General features: G+C 38.2%; 1 protein-coding gene across 1 annotated transcript; it reads left to right on the top strand.

Annotated features, from left to right (window-relative positions):
- Positions 1–342: 342 nt before the first annotated feature.
- LOC135082858 (zinc finger protein 568-like) lies at positions 343–20,652 on the top strand. Its single transcript, XM_063977618.1, has 14 exons — positions 343–540; positions 1,101–1,232; positions 1,581–2,396; positions 3,280–3,407; positions 4,825–4,899; positions 6,348–6,477; positions 8,066–8,190; positions 10,348–10,429; positions 16,464–16,486; positions 16,598–16,697; positions 17,782–17,898; positions 18,922–19,032; positions 19,446–19,561; positions 19,837–20,652. The coding sequence occupies exons 1-14, from the start codon at positions 433–435 to the stop codon at positions 19,871–19,873; spliced, it is 2,100 nt and encodes a 699-aa protein (XP_063833688.1). The 5' UTR covers positions 343–432; the 3' UTR covers positions 19,874–20,652.
- Positions 20,653–20,692: the final 40 nt, after the last annotated feature.

Below are 20,692 nucleotides of genomic sequence, written 5' to 3'. Positions count from 1 at the left end.
CGAATTTAGGTAAAAGATAGATTGATGATCAATTGTATTCATTTTCGCTCCCCCCCCCCCCCCCCCCCCCGTATGAAGGTTACTTTTTATTCAAAAAGGTTACATTTTTTTATATTTCTGGTAATTTCTGACAAGACCCGACTGGCAACACTGTAAAAACTAAACATGATAAAAGTTCACTGTTAGAGGTACGAATAAATAAATTGTTATAATCTAAAAATTGTATTAAGTACCTACTTCGTTCCCTGCACAATTTTATTTATTCTAATATTCTATCCAAAAGTTTTTACAAGTAGCAACCCTGATTTGAACTTGACATCTAATTTTTTTGAAGTAAAATATAGCAAAAAAAAAATTGTGTGTGATTTGTGATTGTTTTTATTAATTTTCTTGTTGTTTCTAGTCTTCCTAATTAATCATGTAGACTGAAAAATGTGTGGTTTCAAAGTGTGTAGGATATGCCTACGAAATGATGGAAAGTTTTATCATTTACAAGCATTTGACTTGCATAAATTCTATGCAGAAGTTACAAACAAACCTGTGAGTGGCGACCTATTTTCTAGCCTTTCTCATTATAATATTAAATAACAAATCTTTAATAATGTGCACTACAATTTAAAGAGCAAAATTGAGTAATATGGTGTTAAAAAGTATGATAGTTTGGGTATAATAATCCAAGTGCTTGTGAGCATAATCTTAATCAATTAAATCTTTATTTCTGTTTAAAGTTTATTTTTTCTTATTTCCACTAACTATAATTCCATCACACACTTAGAGCTTCAAATTAGAAAGAAGAATAGCTATTCATAACTAGCATTCCGCCCGCGGCTTCGCCCGCGTGGGTTTTTGTCTGTCACAGAAAAACTTTATCGCGCGCGTCCCTGTTTTAAAAACCGGGATAAAAACTATCCTATGTCCTTTCCCGAGACTCAAACTATTTCTGTGCCAAATTTCATCAAACTCGGTTCAGTGGTTTAGGCGTGATAGCAAGACAGACAGAGTTACTTTCGCATTTATAATATAAGTATAGATTATTTTATAAGATAGCTTTATTTCTCTCATCTGCATATTTAATAATCTATCTTTTTATCATCGTACAGCTGAATATCAAAGATGGATTACCGGAGTACCTGTGTTACGAGTGCGCTGCGCTGCTGCACAAATACCATCGCTTCCGGGAGAAGTGCCATCAAGGAGACAAAATGTTTCAGAACATGCTCAGGGGTGGTCCGGTAAGTCTATAAACTACTTAACATTTATTTGCAAGGGTTTTATAAAGGCAGCCACGAGCCAAAAGAGGTGGCACTAGGTGAACCGACGATCTGGTGAAGGTCGCGGGAGGTGCCTGGATGCGAGCGGCGCAGGACCGGTCTTTGTGGAATTCCTTGACCTTTGTCCAGCTGTGGACGTCTTTAGGCTGAAACAAATGAACTAAATTTTTTTAAATAAAAGTGGGGTACACGGCACAAATATTAGTATTCTTCATTTCTTCTTAATTATTCATAAAAAATTTTTCTTAACTTTCCTTGTATTACTAGTTTTTAACTTTAAATAATATTGTTCTTCTTTCACTTTCACAGCTCACATATGAAATCTGTGAAATAAACCGCAAAATAAACCTCAAACTTCGACCCAAATTCATAACGTTAGAGATTCTAAACATCACTGACCGTGTTAAAACATACACCTTTAAACACGAAAACCCTGCCAATATAAAAGTGGAAGTAATCAATGAGGATTTCACCGAGGGCCCCTTCTCTGACGACGAAATCTATAACAAAGACCCAGAAAGTGATCCTGTAGGGGAAGACGATGCATTTGATCATTTTGAAAACACTGCAAATAGTGATGATGAAGATAAAAAAGATTTTATTATATCAGAAAATTCTAATAACGTACTTCAAGTAGATGAACCAGAAATACCCATTATGGAAGATAGGAAAGCAAAAGTAACTTTGACTGTCGAATCAGTAAAAGGATTAGCCAAAACAGCCAAACCAAAAAAGAGAGCGAACACAAAACTAGCAAGAAAGCCCAGAAAAAATAATAAACAAACAAGTAAAAAGATAAAAATCGATTCAGGAGATGAAAGTGACGACATAGAGCTGAGCAAAATCAAATCGAGTAAACCAACAGCTGTGATGACACCTGCTACAAAAAAAACTTACAAATTCAACAAACCTATAAAAGGGGTGTACGAAAATAACTTTGAATTTTTACAGAACACAGAAAACTGGAAGAGATCACAATTCAGTGACGAAGAGGCTATGGAAGCATTCAATAACAGGGCATTGGAAAAGAAATACATACATGCACCGTTTAAATGTACTTTATGTTTTAAGGGTTTTTCACAAAAGAGTATGCTTGACAGGCATATCGCACACAGGCATAATGAGGTAAGTGATTTTATTCAGTCTCTGAGCTATGGGAGTGTCTTCTTCTTCTTCTTTTGTTGATGGCGATGAACTAGTGCTGTTTCGCTGCTGTTCCGCCAATGTCACGTGCTCAGCTTTTACGCAGTGTTAAAAAATCAAAATAAAAAAAAATTTAACTACAAGACTACGAGAACTTATCCTACGGGAGGACGGGAGGGAGTTTTTAGGACGTCAAACGTCAGCGAGACTTAAATTCAAATTCAGCCCCCCTAGACAAAACGCACTTTTTGATCGAATCGAAAATCGAATCCTTCAAAACTCCATACAAAAAAGGGGCTTTTCGACCACTTTTCGACTGGTTTGCGATTATAATTTGCACTTTGTCTAGACCCACAGATTTGCATGCTCTGTCCTGTCATGTCATAATAATTAATGTCACTCCTCCCAGTACCGCTCTCATACCTCAGGCACTCAGATAATAATATGCGCTTAACCAATAATTAAGCCCTTTACACGTCCCAGTATTTAACCCTACCACTGCTTCGGGACAATAAATGGGCTAGTGCTGAGAAGAAGCAGCACAAGAAATAGTCACTATTGTCAGCCTCTTTTACAAGGGTTTACAGTCTAGAATATATGTACCTATAGTCTGGTCCGTGAGCACGTAGAATATTGTCCAATGACCCCAAGCAACCCATCCTTATCGCTCGCGCGTAATTATGTTGCTATCGCGCTCGCACACTCACTGCGGGTGCCAGTCGCACAGTCGCGACAGCAATATAATTACGCGCGAGCGATAGGATGGGTAGCTAGGGTTATTAGACAAAATTCTACGTGCTCACGGACCGGGCTTTAGTCACTACATAATAAACTCAAGGGGGTTATATTAATCTATGAATTACAGGCGGTGGGTCCATGCGTCTGCCGGTTCTGCAAGATGCGTTTCAAGTCCAACTACTTCGTGAACAAACACATGCGACAACATTACAACAAGTACGAGTGCCTGAGATGCGGACTCGTTTGCGACTTGGAGTAAGTGCTAATATTTTTTTGAAATAAAAAAAATGGATAGTCCATGTAAAGTAAGGTACTGTAAGTCATCATTTGACACGATCCCGCTATTTGGCGCCACTGATGATGATGCATTAGCAGTTGGCGCCATTGACGAATGACGGACGACAGATCCATTCCAGTTGGCGCCATTGGCGAATGACCACGACAGCTCCATCGCAGTTGGCGCCATTGGCGAATGACCACGACAGCTCCATCCCAGTTGGCGACATCGTCAAGTGATAGCATCTTACTAGTTGGCGCCATCAATCAGTGATATTGTGTTCCGGCAGTTAGAGGTAAGATAGCCAGTTCCTCCGTGGTTGAGGATTCCGGGTGAAGCTCGCTTCCACCTTCGGCCTGATCGTCACTTACCATCAGGTAAGATACAGGCTAAGAGCTTCCTCGTTGTGGATAAAAAAAAAAAGTACCTTACCAGTTAGCACACCTTCCCAGTTGGCGCCACTAGGATGATACAGTACCGTACCAGTTGGCGCCACTGACCAGTGAAAATATCTATGTTGTGTATTTAGTTGGAGGAGGCCTTTGTCCAACAGTGGACGTCATTTGGCTGAAACGAACGATGTATTTACTTACGAATAAGTTGAACACTTTAAGCTTCAACCACACCAACGCGTGCAGATCGCCATCGCCGGCGCGATCAAAGGCCAATGACAGGGTGCGCGACCCATGACAATCAGGGTTTTCGCGATTGAAAAATCCGCCAGATGGCAATACGTAGACGCGAGGTCCAAATGCTGCATGATTGGTTATTTTTGACATGACATGTTGGAATTTGAATCGTAAGAAGGAAAAGACCATGAAGATTACCACGGATTTATTTTAGAACATACAGCACACAGAGACTACATGAGATCGAGTGATTGATCCAGAAGTCTGGAAGCCTTGCATTGACAGCGGAGTGCCAAATTCAAATATTCAAATATGCTTGCGTTTAACCAAAAAGTTGTCAAAATCCACCAATCATGCAGCATTTGGACCTCGCGTCTACGTATTGCCATCTGGCGGATTTTTCAATCGCGAAAACCCTCATTCACGCGACCTGTCATTGGCCTTTGGCTTTGATCGCGCCGGCGATGGCGATCTGCACGCGTTGGTGTGGTTGAAGCATTACACGTGCATGTAAAATGAGGGCTATCGTTTTTATACTTAACAGTTGGCACCCCTGGCGATTGACAGGACCTTACTCTACAGTGGCGCCATCTTGATGAGTGCAAATGCGATAGTCCTCCTACCACTTTAGCGCTCACAAGTTGGCGCCACTGTCTTCGCTACTAGCAAGTGACAGGACCTTACTCTACAGTGGCGCTAACTGGTGAGCGCTAAAACGATAGCCCTCATTAAGGCCGTTTATAAATTAAATGGTTTTTATTTACAGAAGCACAGCCTTGTTTCACGAAGAGTATCACAGGAATGTGATAAGGAAGTGCCCGCATTGTGAGAGAGAGTTCAAGTAAGTTTATTTATTTTAATCACCAACAAAAAAATGTTAGTTAACATTAGAAAATGTCTAAAGTTTTTATAATAGGGTAAACTGCCAGTTATTGGACACTTAAGAAAGTTATTGGACAGTTTTTACTGAATTAAAAATAGCATTTCTATTTCAACAACTGAGAGATTCCGACTGATGGATATAAAAGGGCGTTTTTTTTTTGAAGGAATATTCATTGTATTTGAAGGAATATTCATTTTAAGAAAATTCAAGGGTTGTTTTGTCCAATGACTGGCAGGGTCCAATGCCTGTCGGTTTACCCTATGTATTTTGTTCTGGAATCTGTATCGATCTCATTTATTTTTAGGTCTATAAACTAGGCATTTTCATTTATGTCTGCCTTAATAGATTGGACTGGTGACAAAATTGAGGGTGCCATTGATAGGACTCATAAAGTTAATATTCCTTCGGTATACTATAGAGCAGGGCTGCCCAAACCATGGCCCGCGGGCCGCGTGCGGCCTGATCAACTGCGGTCTAATCAACTGAAACTGTGTGATCTACAATCAGACCCCTTTTACAAGGGCAGAACTGAAATAGGACTTGATTTTTTTAAGCTCCTTCCTCGCTGAACGTTTCCCGAAACTGACGAGTTTTGTTGGGCAAAAAATAGGCTCGATGATGACCTACCTTTGTGAGAGTGCATTCAACAATGAAGCTTATTAAATCGAAATACAGGTCTTCATTGACAGATACTTCACTTAAACATGCACTGCGCTTAGCTACTACTAATATTGAGGTTGATATTGACAGAATTGTAAAAGACAAATTAATGAAAAAGACAAATTAACGATATTATTATTACCAGTATTTTATTTTTATAAATATTTTGCGGCCCACCAATGTATTTAGTCATTTTTATTGGCCCTTGGTCCCACCTAGTTTGGACACCCCTGCTATAGAGCATCATCAACCACGAGCTGTCAAACGAAACCGATTTTGGATGACACTGATCTTGTCAGTGTCAGGATTATTGAATAAAGGTTCAGCCAAACCAACGCGATCAGCCGGCGTGTAGCGATGGCGATCAATGCATTTAAGTCTGATCGCCATCGCTGCACGCCGGCTGATCGCGTTGGTTTGGGGACCTATCCCACCTCTCGTTCCCACCACTGCAACTCCTGTGTAGCCAGGATCTACAGCTTGACCGCCACAAAAACCCAACCAATGAAGGTTAAGTTTGTCCCGGGGGAAAGTTAAACTGTCATTGAACCCGCAACTAAATTAATCAGAAGAACATAGGAGGAGTTCGAAATTAAGGTTCGACTTCCCGATCGCGTTGGTTTGACTGAACCTTTAACAAACGTCGAGTTAAGACTCGTGTCTTTCTATTTTATTTTATTGAATAAATTTGCTATGGCGGATCCAGTTCCAGTCACCCTGTATGTAGTGTTAATGTTCCCTTGTAGGCACATGTCGTCATTCTACTCGCACCTGCGCACGCATCGAAGCAAGCATCTGTGCGCACTATGCGGAGAGTCCTTCGTCAGCCAGCTGGGACTCCATATGCACAGGAAGGCTAAGCATAGGGAGGTCACGGTAAGTCCCTCTTAACACCCTTTATCATCATGATCAGGTGTTTCACCATCAATCCCTAATTTTTAAGTGACCCCTTTGAAAACAAAATTCCTGTTATATGTTACCATAGGGGTCACTTAAATATTAGGGATTGTTAGTGAAAATGGGCATTAGTCGAGTCCTTCGTCAGCCAGCTGGAACTCCATATGCACAGGAAGGCCAAGCATAGGGAGGTCACGGTGAGTCCTTATCATCATCCTTCACCATTGATCCTTCAGCCGGAAACATTGAATTTCCGGATAGATCCAGTTTATTTTGTAACCTATTATTGGTACCGTTTGATAGAGCTCATAAAGCACTTCCAGGAACAGTAACTAGTTTTTTGATATCTTGTATAGTTTAGAAATAATCAAGGGAGATCACTTATCGTTTCCACCCTGTATAGGCGCCTAATGGTGAACGCTGAAGCGGTAAGAATATCGAAATCGCACGCATCGAGTTGGCGCCACTGTTGAGTAAGGACTTCTCACTCGCAAGTGGCGCCAACTAATGAGCGAAATACGATAACCCCCATTTTCTGGTATAGTCCGGTCACCGAGCACATAGAATTTCGTCCAATGACCCCAAGCTACCCATCCTTATCGCTCGCGCGTAATTATATGCGAGTGCGACAGCAATATAATTAAGCGCGAGCGATAAGGATGGGTAGCTTGGGCTCATTGGATGAAATTCTACTTGCTCGGCGACCGAACTTTCCGCAAATACTACCTATTATAAAGTTGCGTCTTAAAATTGAGACCGTGTCTTTTTTTTCTAGTTCAAATTCAATATTTTTTACCATCTTTTGCTAAATAGACATGTTGACACCACAGTCAATTGACGTACTTTTTAAAACTGTCAAAACGAAACTCTCCCATAGATTTTGTATGGCACTACAAGCAAGTGACGTCACTATTTTGTCAACTCAATTAAACAACTTTTTTCAATTAACTACAATGCGAACAAAAATCGTAATTTACAGGTAATTTAAAATAAATTAAGTTTTTAAGACCAGAATGAAGGGTCTTTTCAACCGACTTCAAAAAAAGGAGGAGGTTCTCAATTCGACCCGTATGTTTTTTTTTCTATGTTTGTTACGCGATTACTCCGCCAATTACGAACCGATTTGAACAAATCTTTTTTCGGCGTATAGGTAATACCTCAAGGGTGGTCCCATTTAAATTTAATAATAAATAAAACAACCCCCAAGGGTGGAAAATTGGGGATGAACTTTTTTATACGCAATATCTCCGCCGATTATAAACCAATTTGAACGATTATTTTTTTGTTGAATAGGTATTATCAAAAGGGTGGTTTCATGCGAATTTGAAGAAAATATTTCACCCCCAAGGGTGGAAAATTGGGGATGAACTTTTTTATACGCAATATCTCCGCCGATTATGAACCAATTTGAACGATTTTTTTTTGTTGAATAGGTATTATTTGTGTTCACGCATTTGAAGTCGGTTTTTTTTTTTTTTTTAAGTTATTAAAACAGTTGTGGTTTCGAATTATTGGGGTATGGTGTCAAACTGTCTATTGTTATCTAACCTCATTCGTCCACCTTCAGCAGACAACCAACGTAGCCCCCGAAGGTGATCGCAACTCATGGTACTGTGGGGTGTGCAAGATCAACTTCGAATGCAAAACAGCCTACGAGAAACACCTGTCCCATTCCGCATTACACACTGAAGAGTGAGTACTTTACTCTATTCCACTTATTAATAAAAAGTTACATCTAGGATGAACACTAGATTAAAATGACATTTTCATACTAAACTAGCGGCCGCCTGCGACTTCGTACGCGTGGATCCCGTTTTACCCCCTTCATCTATCTTACGCGGTTTAGATTTTTTCATACAAATGTTTTTTCCCGCTAACTCCCGTTCCCGTGGGAATTTTGCAATATCCTGTTGTAACTAAGCTTTAAGTTTACTAAGATACCTGCATGCCTTAAGCGTCTAATTTAAGCGGTTTAGATTTTTCATACAAAAGGATTTTCCCGCTAATTCCCGTTCCCGTGGGAATTTCGGGAATTCCTTTCTTAGTGCACCTCTACGGTACCTAAGCTACGTCTCTTCCAAATTTCAAGTGCCTACGTTTAGCCGTTTAGGCTGTGCGTTGATATGTCAGTCAGTTTCTCCTTTTATATACAGTGTGAGTCACGTTAAAGTGTACATATGAAAATAGATGAAACTAGACCTATTTTTATCGACAAAAAAGAGGTAAAAAAATTTTTGAGATTTTTTTTTATTTTTTATAGAATTTTGTTTCTTCCAATTACTTATTGTAAAGAAAACGTAATAACTTTTAAACTAAGCGGTATATCCTGATAAAATAAAAACAGTAATAATGCTAAATAATAGGCGATACTAAAAAAATACATAAAATACACAAAAAATGCCAACAAATAATAAAAAATGATACTTTTTGAAAAAAATCTGCTTTTAAATTCGTGTTTTTTTGGTTATTTGATAAATTTCTCCAAAAAATGCCCCTATAACAGGTGGTTTTTATTACTTTGTATTATTCTCTATCGTATTATCTTTGTAAAACCAAAAATCGCATGTCTCTATCCCTATCACAACATTTGCTATGATCGTTTGAACAAAGGCCTGCGACAACATTATTCTCCGCTACAGGTAGAGACAATTTTAATTTAAAACTAAAATGCTTATTTTACTTCGAAATCTTTTGTTTTTATTTGAAATCTAACTTGTCTTTATCAAAATTACAAATCTAGAGCCATTTTCAGTTTCGTTGTTAACGAAGCATTGAATGGCGCGCCCGGAGAGGCTTAGTTCAAACGATCATTGTAAACGTTGTGATAGGGATAGAGACATGCCATTTTTGGTTTTACGAAGGCAATACGATAGAGAATAATACAAAGTAATAAAAATCACCGGTTATAGGGGCATTTTTTGGAGAAATTTATCAAATAACCAAAAAAACACGAATTTAAAAGCAGATTTTTTTCAAAAAGTATCATTTTTTATTATTTGTTGGCCTTTTTTGTGTGTTTTATGTATTTTTTTAGTATTGCCTGTTATTGAGCATTATTACTGTTTTTATTTTATTAGGATATACCGCTTAGTTTAAAAGTTATTACGTTTTCTTTACAATAAGTAATTGGAAGAAAAAAAATTCTATAAAAAAATTAAAAAAAATCTCAAAATTTTTTTGACCTCTTTTTTGTCGATAAAAATAGGTCTAGGTTTATCTATTTTCATATGTACACTTTAACGTGACTCACACTGTATTTAGATGACAACTCAAGCCAGAGTTCAACTAGGGTGTAACTTTTATTAATAAGCCGAATAATCTTACAATATTACTGTATCAAATACTAATTCTAAAGGTTGTCTCACACGTATCAACCCGGAAAGGGATCGTAACCGTATCAACTCGAGGCGGTCAGTATTCTTTGTATGAAACTCCATACTGCAATGCACACATCCGCACCGTAACGTAAACGCCTCGCCTCGCGGGTGACAGGGCGCGAATGGCAATGACAGCGCGCGAAAGGCGATAACAGCGCGCGAAAGGCGATATAGATGACCCACGCTGAACTGTCCCACCAAACTCAATGATAGGGGGGCGCTACCATCGTTCAACTATATGGTTTCCAACATGGCAAAAATCGAAACCAGCGATCCGGTATTGACGGTGGCGCCCCACTGTCAATGTCATGCATAGGACAGTTCAGTATTTTGGAACTATACGGCGTTGATCCCTTTGCGAGCTGATAAGTCTGCTATGACCTTTATGGTTCAAAGCGATCTCAAGTCTTTGGTCTTACGCTTATGATCCTTACTCAGTGTACATTTATTTGTTTTTATTATTTAATTACAGAAACGAAAAACTAAGCGAATATGCAACAGAAAACAGGGAAAAGCAAGATAAAAGAATCACAGAAACTAAGGAACCTGATCCAGTGAGTAGATCCTTTGTTATATCTGTATTTGTATTTATACAGTTCCTATCGTAGGAAGAACCTGGAGGAAAATACCGAAAGGCATTAAGTCCGCCTTATGTACTATCGGGGACTCTTCCGCCTGACCACTTTGTAGAAATTTTAGCGTAAGCGCATCGCTCCGGTCACGTGCTCACCCCGTCTCTAATTGGTTACGCATTTTACTATATTTTTACTACGACCACAGAATAATAATAAGTACTACGTACAGAAGTTTTTCTTCGCGAAGGTATTCAAAAAAATGTATGCTCAATGTCATCAACAATATGGTGTAATTTAGCTTGTCTTAAGAGTCGAGCACCGTTTTGTTGACATACGTCAGTGATCGGTACTGTCTTGATGCCATAGGGCTGACTGCTACAAGAAGCTACTGTGTCGCCATCTAGCGCACCACACTTGCATTCACTGCTCTTCGCGGCAACGCGCACTGCAGCTACATGCGGCCGCCAGTTATATAGTGTAAGAGCTAGCACCTAAATATTTTATAACACACATAACTGTGACAATTGAGAATGTTACTAGGTATGCAAAATCACTTGAAACCTATGTTACAGTTAAGCTTTTACATTTACAAATACATTAGTTTTTATTTCATTCAAAAATACCCAGTAGTTATGATTTTATAGGCATTCAAAGTTCGCTTAAATATTGAGTCCCGCCGACGGTCACGTGACCCCGTGTGACGTACATTCACAGCGTCCGCTCACTAGAAAACGGATATAAACATACTGAAATAATGTTTTTTTGTAAATACAAACTTATTATACATATTAACACCCAGACCCATCACAGAAATTAAAATTGAACCAAACCCAAACTTGATGCGATTGTGTCGTTTTATTGCGAATTACCTTCCAGCTCCATGATTAGACCCCGATTACTATATAGAATTAAAATACTCATCAATACAAAACGAACGAGCCCAAACTCGATGCATTTAAGTCGTTTTATTATAGAGTTCCTATGGCCACCTTCCAGCTCCATCATTAGATCAGCTCCATGTCATCATAATATTGCATGGTCATCCAAATCACATGTGTTTGCGAAATTTCAGCTTAATCGGTTGCCTGGAAGTGGGTCTTAATTCAGTTTGCAAGATTCCACCCATACAAATATGAGCCAGTCGTTGTAATATGACGTCACGCGCATAAAATGGCGGGCCGGCCGCCGCCCGCACTTTTAAAATTCAATATCTTGGAAACTAATTAACGTATCGAAATAATTCTTTCACGTGTATTTTTTATTTTTAACAGAGAATACAGAAAGCTAAAAAACAAAATTAGTGAACATTCTTCATTTATTTCACGTGGGCGAAGCCAAAAAGCTAGTAAGAAATAAAAATTCAATTCAGTAGGTATTTCAAACCAAATTTTATTACATAAACAAACATTATACTAATTTCATTATGGGCCCTTAGTATGTGAAAACTGCAATTGACGATATTTCGCACTGTTTTCAATATTATTTATTACAGAACGTATGTGTGATGGGATGATATTTTCGAAAACACGATTAGAAAAAAATTTTCTCGAAAAAAAAAAAACATTTACCTCTGGATTTTTTTATAAAAGTTTAATATGACCGTGTTTTACAATAAAATTCCTATAAAATCACAAAGGTATCATGTTTGCCTCTTTGATTTCCTGGCTGTTTTAGATTTCAAAAACCTAAATATATTAATTTATTAACTTTCTGATAAAAATGTGAATGGCTCTTACGATGTCCCCCCCTTAAATCAAAATGTCTTTATTTGGTCTATATGCCCATCATCACTACGTAATAATTATAAAAAAAGTCGCTTTCCTGTCTGTCTGTCCCTATGTATGCTTAGATCTTTAAAACTATGCAACAGATTTTGATACGGTATTTAGGGTTCCGTAGCCAAATGGCAAAAACGGAACCCTTATAGATTTGTCATATAGTCTGTCTGAAGTGAACATAGAAAGTTTTTGTGCACTTTTTAAAATGAGTTAACCAAGTATATGGCTATTAGACTTGCACACGTCCGTCCGTTTTTTGTAGGATTAATATAATTAAGTAACATTTATTTTTTGCATTCGGCTCTTGGTCTAACCCAAACGAAACACGAACAACTAATGAACTAACAATGAACAAAGTTGATAAATTAGTAATATGTAAATAATGAATTTGTTTTACGAGCTGTCCCGGCGTACTTCGTAACGCAAATTAATATAAAGTTGTTTAAGTGATTTATAAAATCACAATATTAATTTTTGAAAGTAGGGTCATTGTGCTGGTTTTCTATCTAACTTCGGTTTTCGTCCATTTCACTGAGCTGCCATAAACACATGCGTAAAATTTGAATACAAAGTATTGTATTCACAAAAGGCAGTAGCCATCCCGCGCTAGTTTTGTTGCAATCTATAATGCCTAAGCAACAGTTCTACCTAAATGAAAATGTAATTTAAAAAGTAGTGAGTTCCAAAAAATTACGTAAATGCGCGGCCTTACACCGGTCACCGGTACATTGCAGAAATCATCGCGCTAGAAAAAAAACGTGCTGACAGGAAAAGTTTTTGGCACGTATGTCTAATTGATAGCATTATAAACACTATTTTAAGTGTTTATTAAACTTCTTCATACAAAATTAAATCTTAGATGACTAAGGGTCATTTTTTTAAAGCATAGCTCAGGTCATATAGCAGGCAAATCAACTCGGAAAGGGATCAACAACGTATCGCCTTTTGTGGCATGGAGGTAATAGTGGAGAGGAAATATAGATCTATACAAAAATTCGACAAATTAATGACAAACAGCTGTTTATCTCTTTCTAACTTACCCCTGGTGATGTATAAAAAAAAGAAATAGATAATGTTTGGTCAGTACTCATTCTGGCAACATTTTCATGTGACGTCACTAACTACCTGACTTGTGCTGAGTAGGTACCTACATACAAGATTTAAGAAAACAACATATTTATAGGCAATCAGCTGCAACTACACGCACACACACACAAATACCTGTCAGCTGATTGCCTATATTGCGGCCATGTTGTTTTCTTAAATCGTGTATGTGTTTATAATGCGTGTAAATGTGTGCGTAATGTACCGAGTACGTTTATTTTAAAGTTACGCCAAGTCCATGAGACACTGATATACGTCAGTGTTTTGCGAGCTGTCATTGCCCTTCGCGCACTGTCATCGGCGAGGCAAGGCGTTTACGTTACGGTGCGGATTGTGTGTGCGTTGCAGTATGGACTTTAGTTGACTGCCTTTATGAGCACTCGAACGACATAAAATAATATGATACATTTATGTAAGGGTATTTTAAGATCACAAAGTTGGCAACTCCGATAGTTGGACGAAAACCAGCGCAAAGACCCTATCCTGTTTGACACCTATAATAATTGACAATAGCTGGCTCGGCGAACTTCGGCAAACTAATGTGTGACGTGAAGTGCCAAATCGCGGAAAATGTCGGAAGAAATACATGAATTTGCATGAATTATCATGAATAACAATAACCACTTATTTACCTCTCAGTGTCTTCAGGCAACTTAAAAAAAGTACATTGTGTGTTTTTATTATTATTTAGGCAGTAAAATACTGCACAGTATTTTTTACACAGTATTTTTTTATTTTTTTCCATAATACAAGAGTACGCGTGCGTGTGTCAATGCTCGCTCGTATCTCGTATGTGACGCCTTGTCGAATCGCCTCCTGTAGGTGGGCTATCGTGCGTGTTTTGTTTTCGATGTGAACTCGCGGAGATGAACAGGCCTGCTACGACCAATAAGAGACAATCAGGGCTTAGGTTGCAATACGAAATACCATTGTGCACTTTATTGTCATACGGTTAAGGTTTAAAACGAAAAGTTTCTTTTTCTTCAATCTTTCTTAGTTTTAGGCTGAGTTGCACCACCTAACTTTGACCGTAGCTATAACGGTAACCGGTGCTTTTTGTATGGAATTTGACAGACTTTTGACGTTTGTTAAAGTTAAAGTAAGATGGTGCAACTCAGCCTTAGAATTTTTATAATAGAATTTGGTTACAAACAAATAGATAATATGTATTTTTTTATATTGTGTTTTTATACGAGGTCTGTCTGCTTTTTACTTTGGCGAACTGTCGACATATTCTCTTCTTTGTTTTTTTGTGAAGTTTTGTGATCAATAACCGATTGATTTTGTTTTGTGTTGACCCGTGCTAGTAATTGGACTGTTTGATTGCCTTTTTATTGACCTCCGCGCGATTACTGAACCATGCCTCTCAAAATAAATCTTAATTCTTATACATAATATTTACTTACATACTTATCTATACATTGTTAACTGTTTAAGTATTATTACGTTTAAAGTTTAATTGTTATTGATTTAAGACCTTGTGTAAAGACACTTAATGTGCAATAAAAAATTGAATTTGAAATAAAACTAACATAATATTATAATATTTACGATAACCAATTACCTGGATCATTGCTACCTAGTGCAATATTTGTATTAAATTGTAATAACGTAGATAAGTGTTTCTTTAAAACGGAAAACAAAAGTTGCTAATGTATTAAAAATAAATAGAAACCTATTATAGGTTTTTATTTACATTCAAGGATTTAAGAAAGTTATTATGTAGCCAGATCTTACAATAATTCTTTTTAAGCCACAAATATTCCTTAACTCTTTTAATTCAATAACATATTGTTTTAAATAAATTATAAGTTCCGAATAAATTAAATACCTATTAAATAAGTAAAATTCGAAAGTAACTGTATGATTTTGTATTTCTCGCCTTAACTAGCTAAACTAATATCATGAGATTTACACTCTTAATATCAACAATAATTATAGAAAGGGCTACTTTTTTCTCGGGAAATTGCACAGTTACAATGTGCGATACCAATTTTGTGACCCGAGCGGGCAATCGCTAGTTCAAATTTTACACGAAGCCCCATATAATATTTTGTAGCGATTCTTTACTGGGTTTCAAATTGACTAAAATGCGACGTTGCCAAACGAGCGCTACGGATGCGGGTAATAAGCAATACTCAATCCTAAACGCTTTACATAGAGCTTGGTTTGCTAGGGCAAACATCTACAGTGGTGCGCCGACGCTGCTTAGACCCGAAACATGAATGAACGGGGGCGGAGCATAATCGAGCGTGTGTGTGCAAACAATTTAGGCCCTTAAGGTGTCAAGGCGTCCGAGTCCCCGATAGTACACTGTTTTATGTGCATACAAGTTTAAAATCTATACTAATATTATAAATGCGAAAGTATCTCTGTCTGTCTGTCTCTCTTTCACGCCTAAACCACTGAACCGATTTTGGTGAAATTTGGCATAGAGATAGTTTGAGTCCCGGGAAAGGACATAGGATAATTTTTATCCCGGTTTTTGAAACATGGACGCGCGCGATAAAGTTTTTCTAGGACAGACAAAATTCCACGCGGGCGAAGCCGCGGGCGGAAAGCTAGTAAATAAATAAATAAGAACCTGGATGCGGGCAGCGCAGGACCGTTCATCGTGGAAAACCTTGGGGGAGGCCTTTGTCCAGTAGTGGACTTCATTTGGCTGAAACGAACGAACAGTTCCTATACTGTAAATAATGCTATGAGAATGCAATGCAAAGTACAGGACTTCATATACCCTTTTGATGCATAATAATACCTGTATAGGACACCACAGTACGATTATTTGTGCCTTGATGTGCTCAGTGCTGTCCTGAACCTTGTGTATAGTCTGGTCGCCGAGCACGTAGAATTTCGTCCAATGACCCCAAGATACCCATCCTTATCGCTCGCGCGTAATTATATTGCTGTCGCGACTGTGCGACGGGCGGCAGCAGTGAGTGTGCGAGCGCGTCAGCAATATAATTACGCGAAATTCTACGTGCTCGGCGACCAGACTTTAGTAGTAATAATAAGTGCCATTTTGCAACAAAAATATATATTTTAAGATAACATAAGATAAAGATAAGATCAATATTAGTGTAGGCAATTCATGTATAGAATATTTTCTCAAAATATACCTTTTGTTTCAGGAATCCAAAGGCCTGATTAACCGGTAAGCAACTTCCACCCTTCATAAGGCTACCACAAATTGCCACTAAATTTTGAACCTTACTGCTTTGTGTTAAGGACTAACCGATTTAAAATTTTCGTTTCTCTTATTTAGGAGATCAAACGTCGAGAAGGAACTATGTGCGGTCAGAAAAAGTGCCAAGACTCGTCTCACTACGAGGAGCACTCTTAAGAAACCGACCACGTGTCAACATGTGAGTGTAGCTTGTAAACTTTATCTGTCTCTTTCACTCGTACTAGAATTGAAGAGAGATAGAGATGGGTAAAGTCGAATGTGGTTAAATTATCCAGTGTTGTAAGATGTCATTAATGAAATGGGACGTCCACTGCTGAACATTCTTCAAATAATTTCCATAATGATTGATTGGTAGCCTGTTACAAGGCGAGAGTGAATAGGCACTTACAGGGCAAATATGTACCATCCTAGACTGCCTTCCACTTAACATCAGGTGCGATTGTGGTCAAATACCTGCCTTGTTATGCATATCTGCCCTGTAAGTGCCTATTCACTCTCGCCTTGAAAATGCCCGGATTATAGTCTTCGGGAAAGACAGCAGCAGGCAGCGAATTCCAGTCCCTAGCTGTTCGCATTATAAAAGAGTCATCGAAACGCTTAGTGCGAGCTGATGGAATGTCAACAATATAGGGATGGTACGCTAACCTGCGTCTAGTTCCTCGATGATGGAAGGGGGCTGGTGGAATTAAAGTCTGTTCGCCGAGAGTTGATAAAAAAAAATATCAGAGGTTCTAAACTCATTATAAATTGCGGCCCGCTAATTATTTTTGTCGATATAATGAAAAAGTTGGTAGATTATTATCATTATTATCTCTTTTAACGGGAATTATTCCGGTTAGGGCATACGTGGGGATACGGATCAAACACGTGGCGTCCATGTGTTGGATAAAAAGTATTTCATTATTATCAAGTGGCTTATAGTGTATCCCAATGTTGGGCAAAGCCCTACCCACTGTCATACCATTCATTTCGGTCTTATGTAAAATAAATCTATTCCGTTTCACACATTGCGGCCCGCCGGCCGGGGCGCTTGACGACAGCTGCGTGGCTCGTACCATGGTACTCAGTGCGCGTTGTGACAAACGACGCCCGCCATACACAATGCGATAATTAAGCGACAGTCGCTATTGCAAGACATTTCATAATATTTATCAACTCTCGGCGAACAGACTTTAGTTTGTGTAATTCTTTCGCACATTCTCCGAAGTGTTCCCACAATGGAGACTAAATTACCTGATGATGATAAAACTTATTGTTTACAGTGCAATGAATCGTTCGAAAGCCACTCGTCGTGCCTACGTCACCATTTAGCAGAACATCGCGGGAAGCCTTTCTACGCTGAACGCGTCATTTGCGAGATTTGCGGCGCTTCGTTAGCGGTGAGAATAATTTCATCATCATCATCAACCGCCTCTGTAGTCTAGTAGTAAGACCACCTGCTTCAGGAGGGTTCGATTCCCAGTGGGGACAGATTTTTCCGTTCGGTTTGGTTGGTGGTAGGGCTTGTTCTAAGTCCGCCTGGCTAGCTACCACCATCTTACCTAAGTCTGTCGCCATAACAATAATGTTAGCAGCATTGTTGTGTTCCGGCAGTTAGAGGTGAGATAGCCAGTTCCTCCGTGGTTGAGGATGCGGGTGAAGCTCGCTTCCACCTTCGGCCTGATCATCACTTACCATCAGGTGAGATACAGGCAAAGAGCTTCCTCGTTGTGGATAAAAAAATCTGTTGGGATTGGGCAGTTAAGACCTTTTGTACCTACCCTAATGGGTTTGTTTTATATGGGACTCCGCCAGAAGGGCAGGGCCTACCCACTGAAACTGAGGTACAAACGGTAAATATAATACTACACAAATGTACTTTTGTTAGCTAGGTACTGAACAATTTGTACCTGTCTATATGTTACGGTCAAAGTGATAAATGTGAAAATTATGAATAATCGCCGGTTATTATGAATAATTACCGCATGATTTGGTAAATGTGATTAATATTTTTCACTTTAAATCACAACATTATGTTATGGGCATCATGGAAAAGTAATATTATGCAAGAAACATTCCAAACTCATTATGCCAAATTATATTAATATATGATATCAAAACGTTCAAAAGTTTGGCTGTACACGAGCACGTACACAAGATGTTGTTCTCTTTTATGAAATTTGTTAGTACTAAGGTTGAATTATTAAATAATCACTGTTAAATGTGATTAATTTATCACTTTTACCGCGACTGTCGGTAATTATTCATAATAACCGGTTATTATTAATAATTTTCAATTTATCACATTAACCGTAACATATACATAATTTTGTAGATGTTTTTCTTCTAATAAATGACTGTTGGTTAAATGTTCTTAAAACTTAACCCACAGCTTTTAAGCCTTATAATTGTGTATCCCACAGTTGGGCAGCGTGGCCGCACACTTGAACCAGCATACCCGCAGTAAAATGTACACGTGTGACACTTGCGGCCGGTCTTTCACTACCAGCAACATGCTTAAGAACCATCTAGTGGTGAGTAGAAGGAACTTTTAATGCCTTAGCGGGCCCCTGGACTATAAAAGGGCGTGGTTGCCACTTGATCCAGCCAATAGATCGTACAGTCAGCGTCAAGTAGTTCGTAACAGTCATATTAGCCAATAAGTTGATAATACAAGGCTGACAATAGTGACTGAGTTTCTTGCGCTGCTTCTTCTCAGCACTGGCCCATTTATTGTCCTGAAGCAGTGGAAGGGTTCATAGGGGTCACTTAAAAATTAGGTATTGATGGTAAAAACGGGCATAAAAGCGGGGAAGTTGCCAAAAAAACTGATTCACATAAGCATCAGCCTACCAAGAGGGCTTATCGGGATTATTAGTGTATTAGTAGTTACTTGCGTATGTTATTTTGAAAAACCCGTGGTCTAAATGAACGTTGTTAATTCTAGACGCACACCGGCGAAAGGAACTTCCCGTGCACGCTCTGCGACAAGCGGTTCACTCAGAACGGCAGCCTCAGTCTCCACTACAGAACGTTCCATCTCAAGCAACCTTACCCGAAGAGGTTTGAAGCTTTTTACTATACTATATTAATAAGGCTAACCATATCAATATTTATAAATATTACTTGCTGTGCCCGTGACTTCGTACGCATGAAAATCGTTAAGATATTGTTTTCCGTTTGCGCAACATTTTCAATGGTCCTTCGAGCCGGATAATTGTAAATAATTATCAAGCTTTAATTACAATTATAAGCGCTGTTAATAAAGAACTATGTGCGTTTTTTGAATATTAACTATTCCAGCTTTCCTGTTACTAATGATTTTTATTGATTTACAGGATTCGAAGAAAAAACATCGTCAAGGAAGAAGAATAATTTTATCTTACTGACAAGTTTAGTGTTATCATTATTTATTTAACTAGAATATGTGTACCAGTAATATTCAGAACTAATAATCCTAACACCCGTATTGACAAACATTACTATGAAGTCTCACAGTGCGCGTGGACGCACAGGGTAACATACGAACCAATCACAAAGCTCTATTCAACGCTGTGCGTTCCATTTGCTGCTTCACTTATGCAAGCATCGTTTTTGAATACGGCGGTAGGAGGACTATCGCATTTCCACTCATCAGGATGGCGCTACTGTAGAGTTCGGTCATATCAATCGCCAGTGGTGCCAACTGTTAAATATAAAATCGATGCAGCGCAGTTTTATTTAATTTATTAATCGATTGTCTTCTATTTGAAAAAAAAAGACTTGATTGATTTCTTGCGATAATTTAATATTTTTAACAGTATAGTAGTTTCATGTTTCTCTATTTTACATAGTAGCATTTATTATAAAAATGTTGAGAGGTTGTAGATAGAAAATAAGTGTTACAACAATCAAGCTTTTTCAGTACTTAGAATCAAAAGTAAAACAAATCGCCCTGTATTTAGCTAAGATATATTTTTTAGATCAAGAATTTTATTGTAGAATGATATGATATTGTTTAAATAAATCACCGGCCGCGGCAACTCGAATATAAATTAACTTAATAAAGCGCATTTAATTGTTATTTCTGTACTTTATTTCGAATTAAATGTAGCGTGTAAGGTTGAATATTTGTGTAAAATCCAATATATTTCAATAAAAACTAATTAGCTCAATAGTTTTTTATTGTTATTCTCTTCCTATAATGTTTTTTTT

Source organism: Ostrinia nubilalis, chromosome 22 (assembly GCF_963855985.1).
Source record: "Ostrinia nubilalis chromosome 22, ilOstNubi1.1, whole genome shotgun sequence".
Lineage (NCBI taxonomy): Eukaryota > Metazoa > Arthropoda > Insecta > Lepidoptera > Crambidae > Ostrinia > Ostrinia nubilalis.
The sequence above is the reverse complement of the archived record's forward strand: the minus strand, read 5'-3'. Positions and strand labels throughout refer to the sequence as shown.

Bases quoted from the DNA above. Each gene is read 5' to 3' on its own strand.
- LOC135082858 (XM_063977618.1), top strand. From the start codon at position 433: ATGTGTGGTTTCAAAGTGTGTAGGATATGCCTACGAAATGATGGAAAG. The intron at 8,191-10,347 runs GTGAGTACTTTA...ATTTAATTACAG, and splicing joins TCCGCATTACACACTGAAGA to AAACGAAAAACTAAGCGAAT. The intron at 19,562-19,836 runs GTTTGAAGCTTT...ATTGATTTACAG, and splicing joins AAGCAACCTTACCCGAAGAG to GATTCGAAGAAAAAACATCG.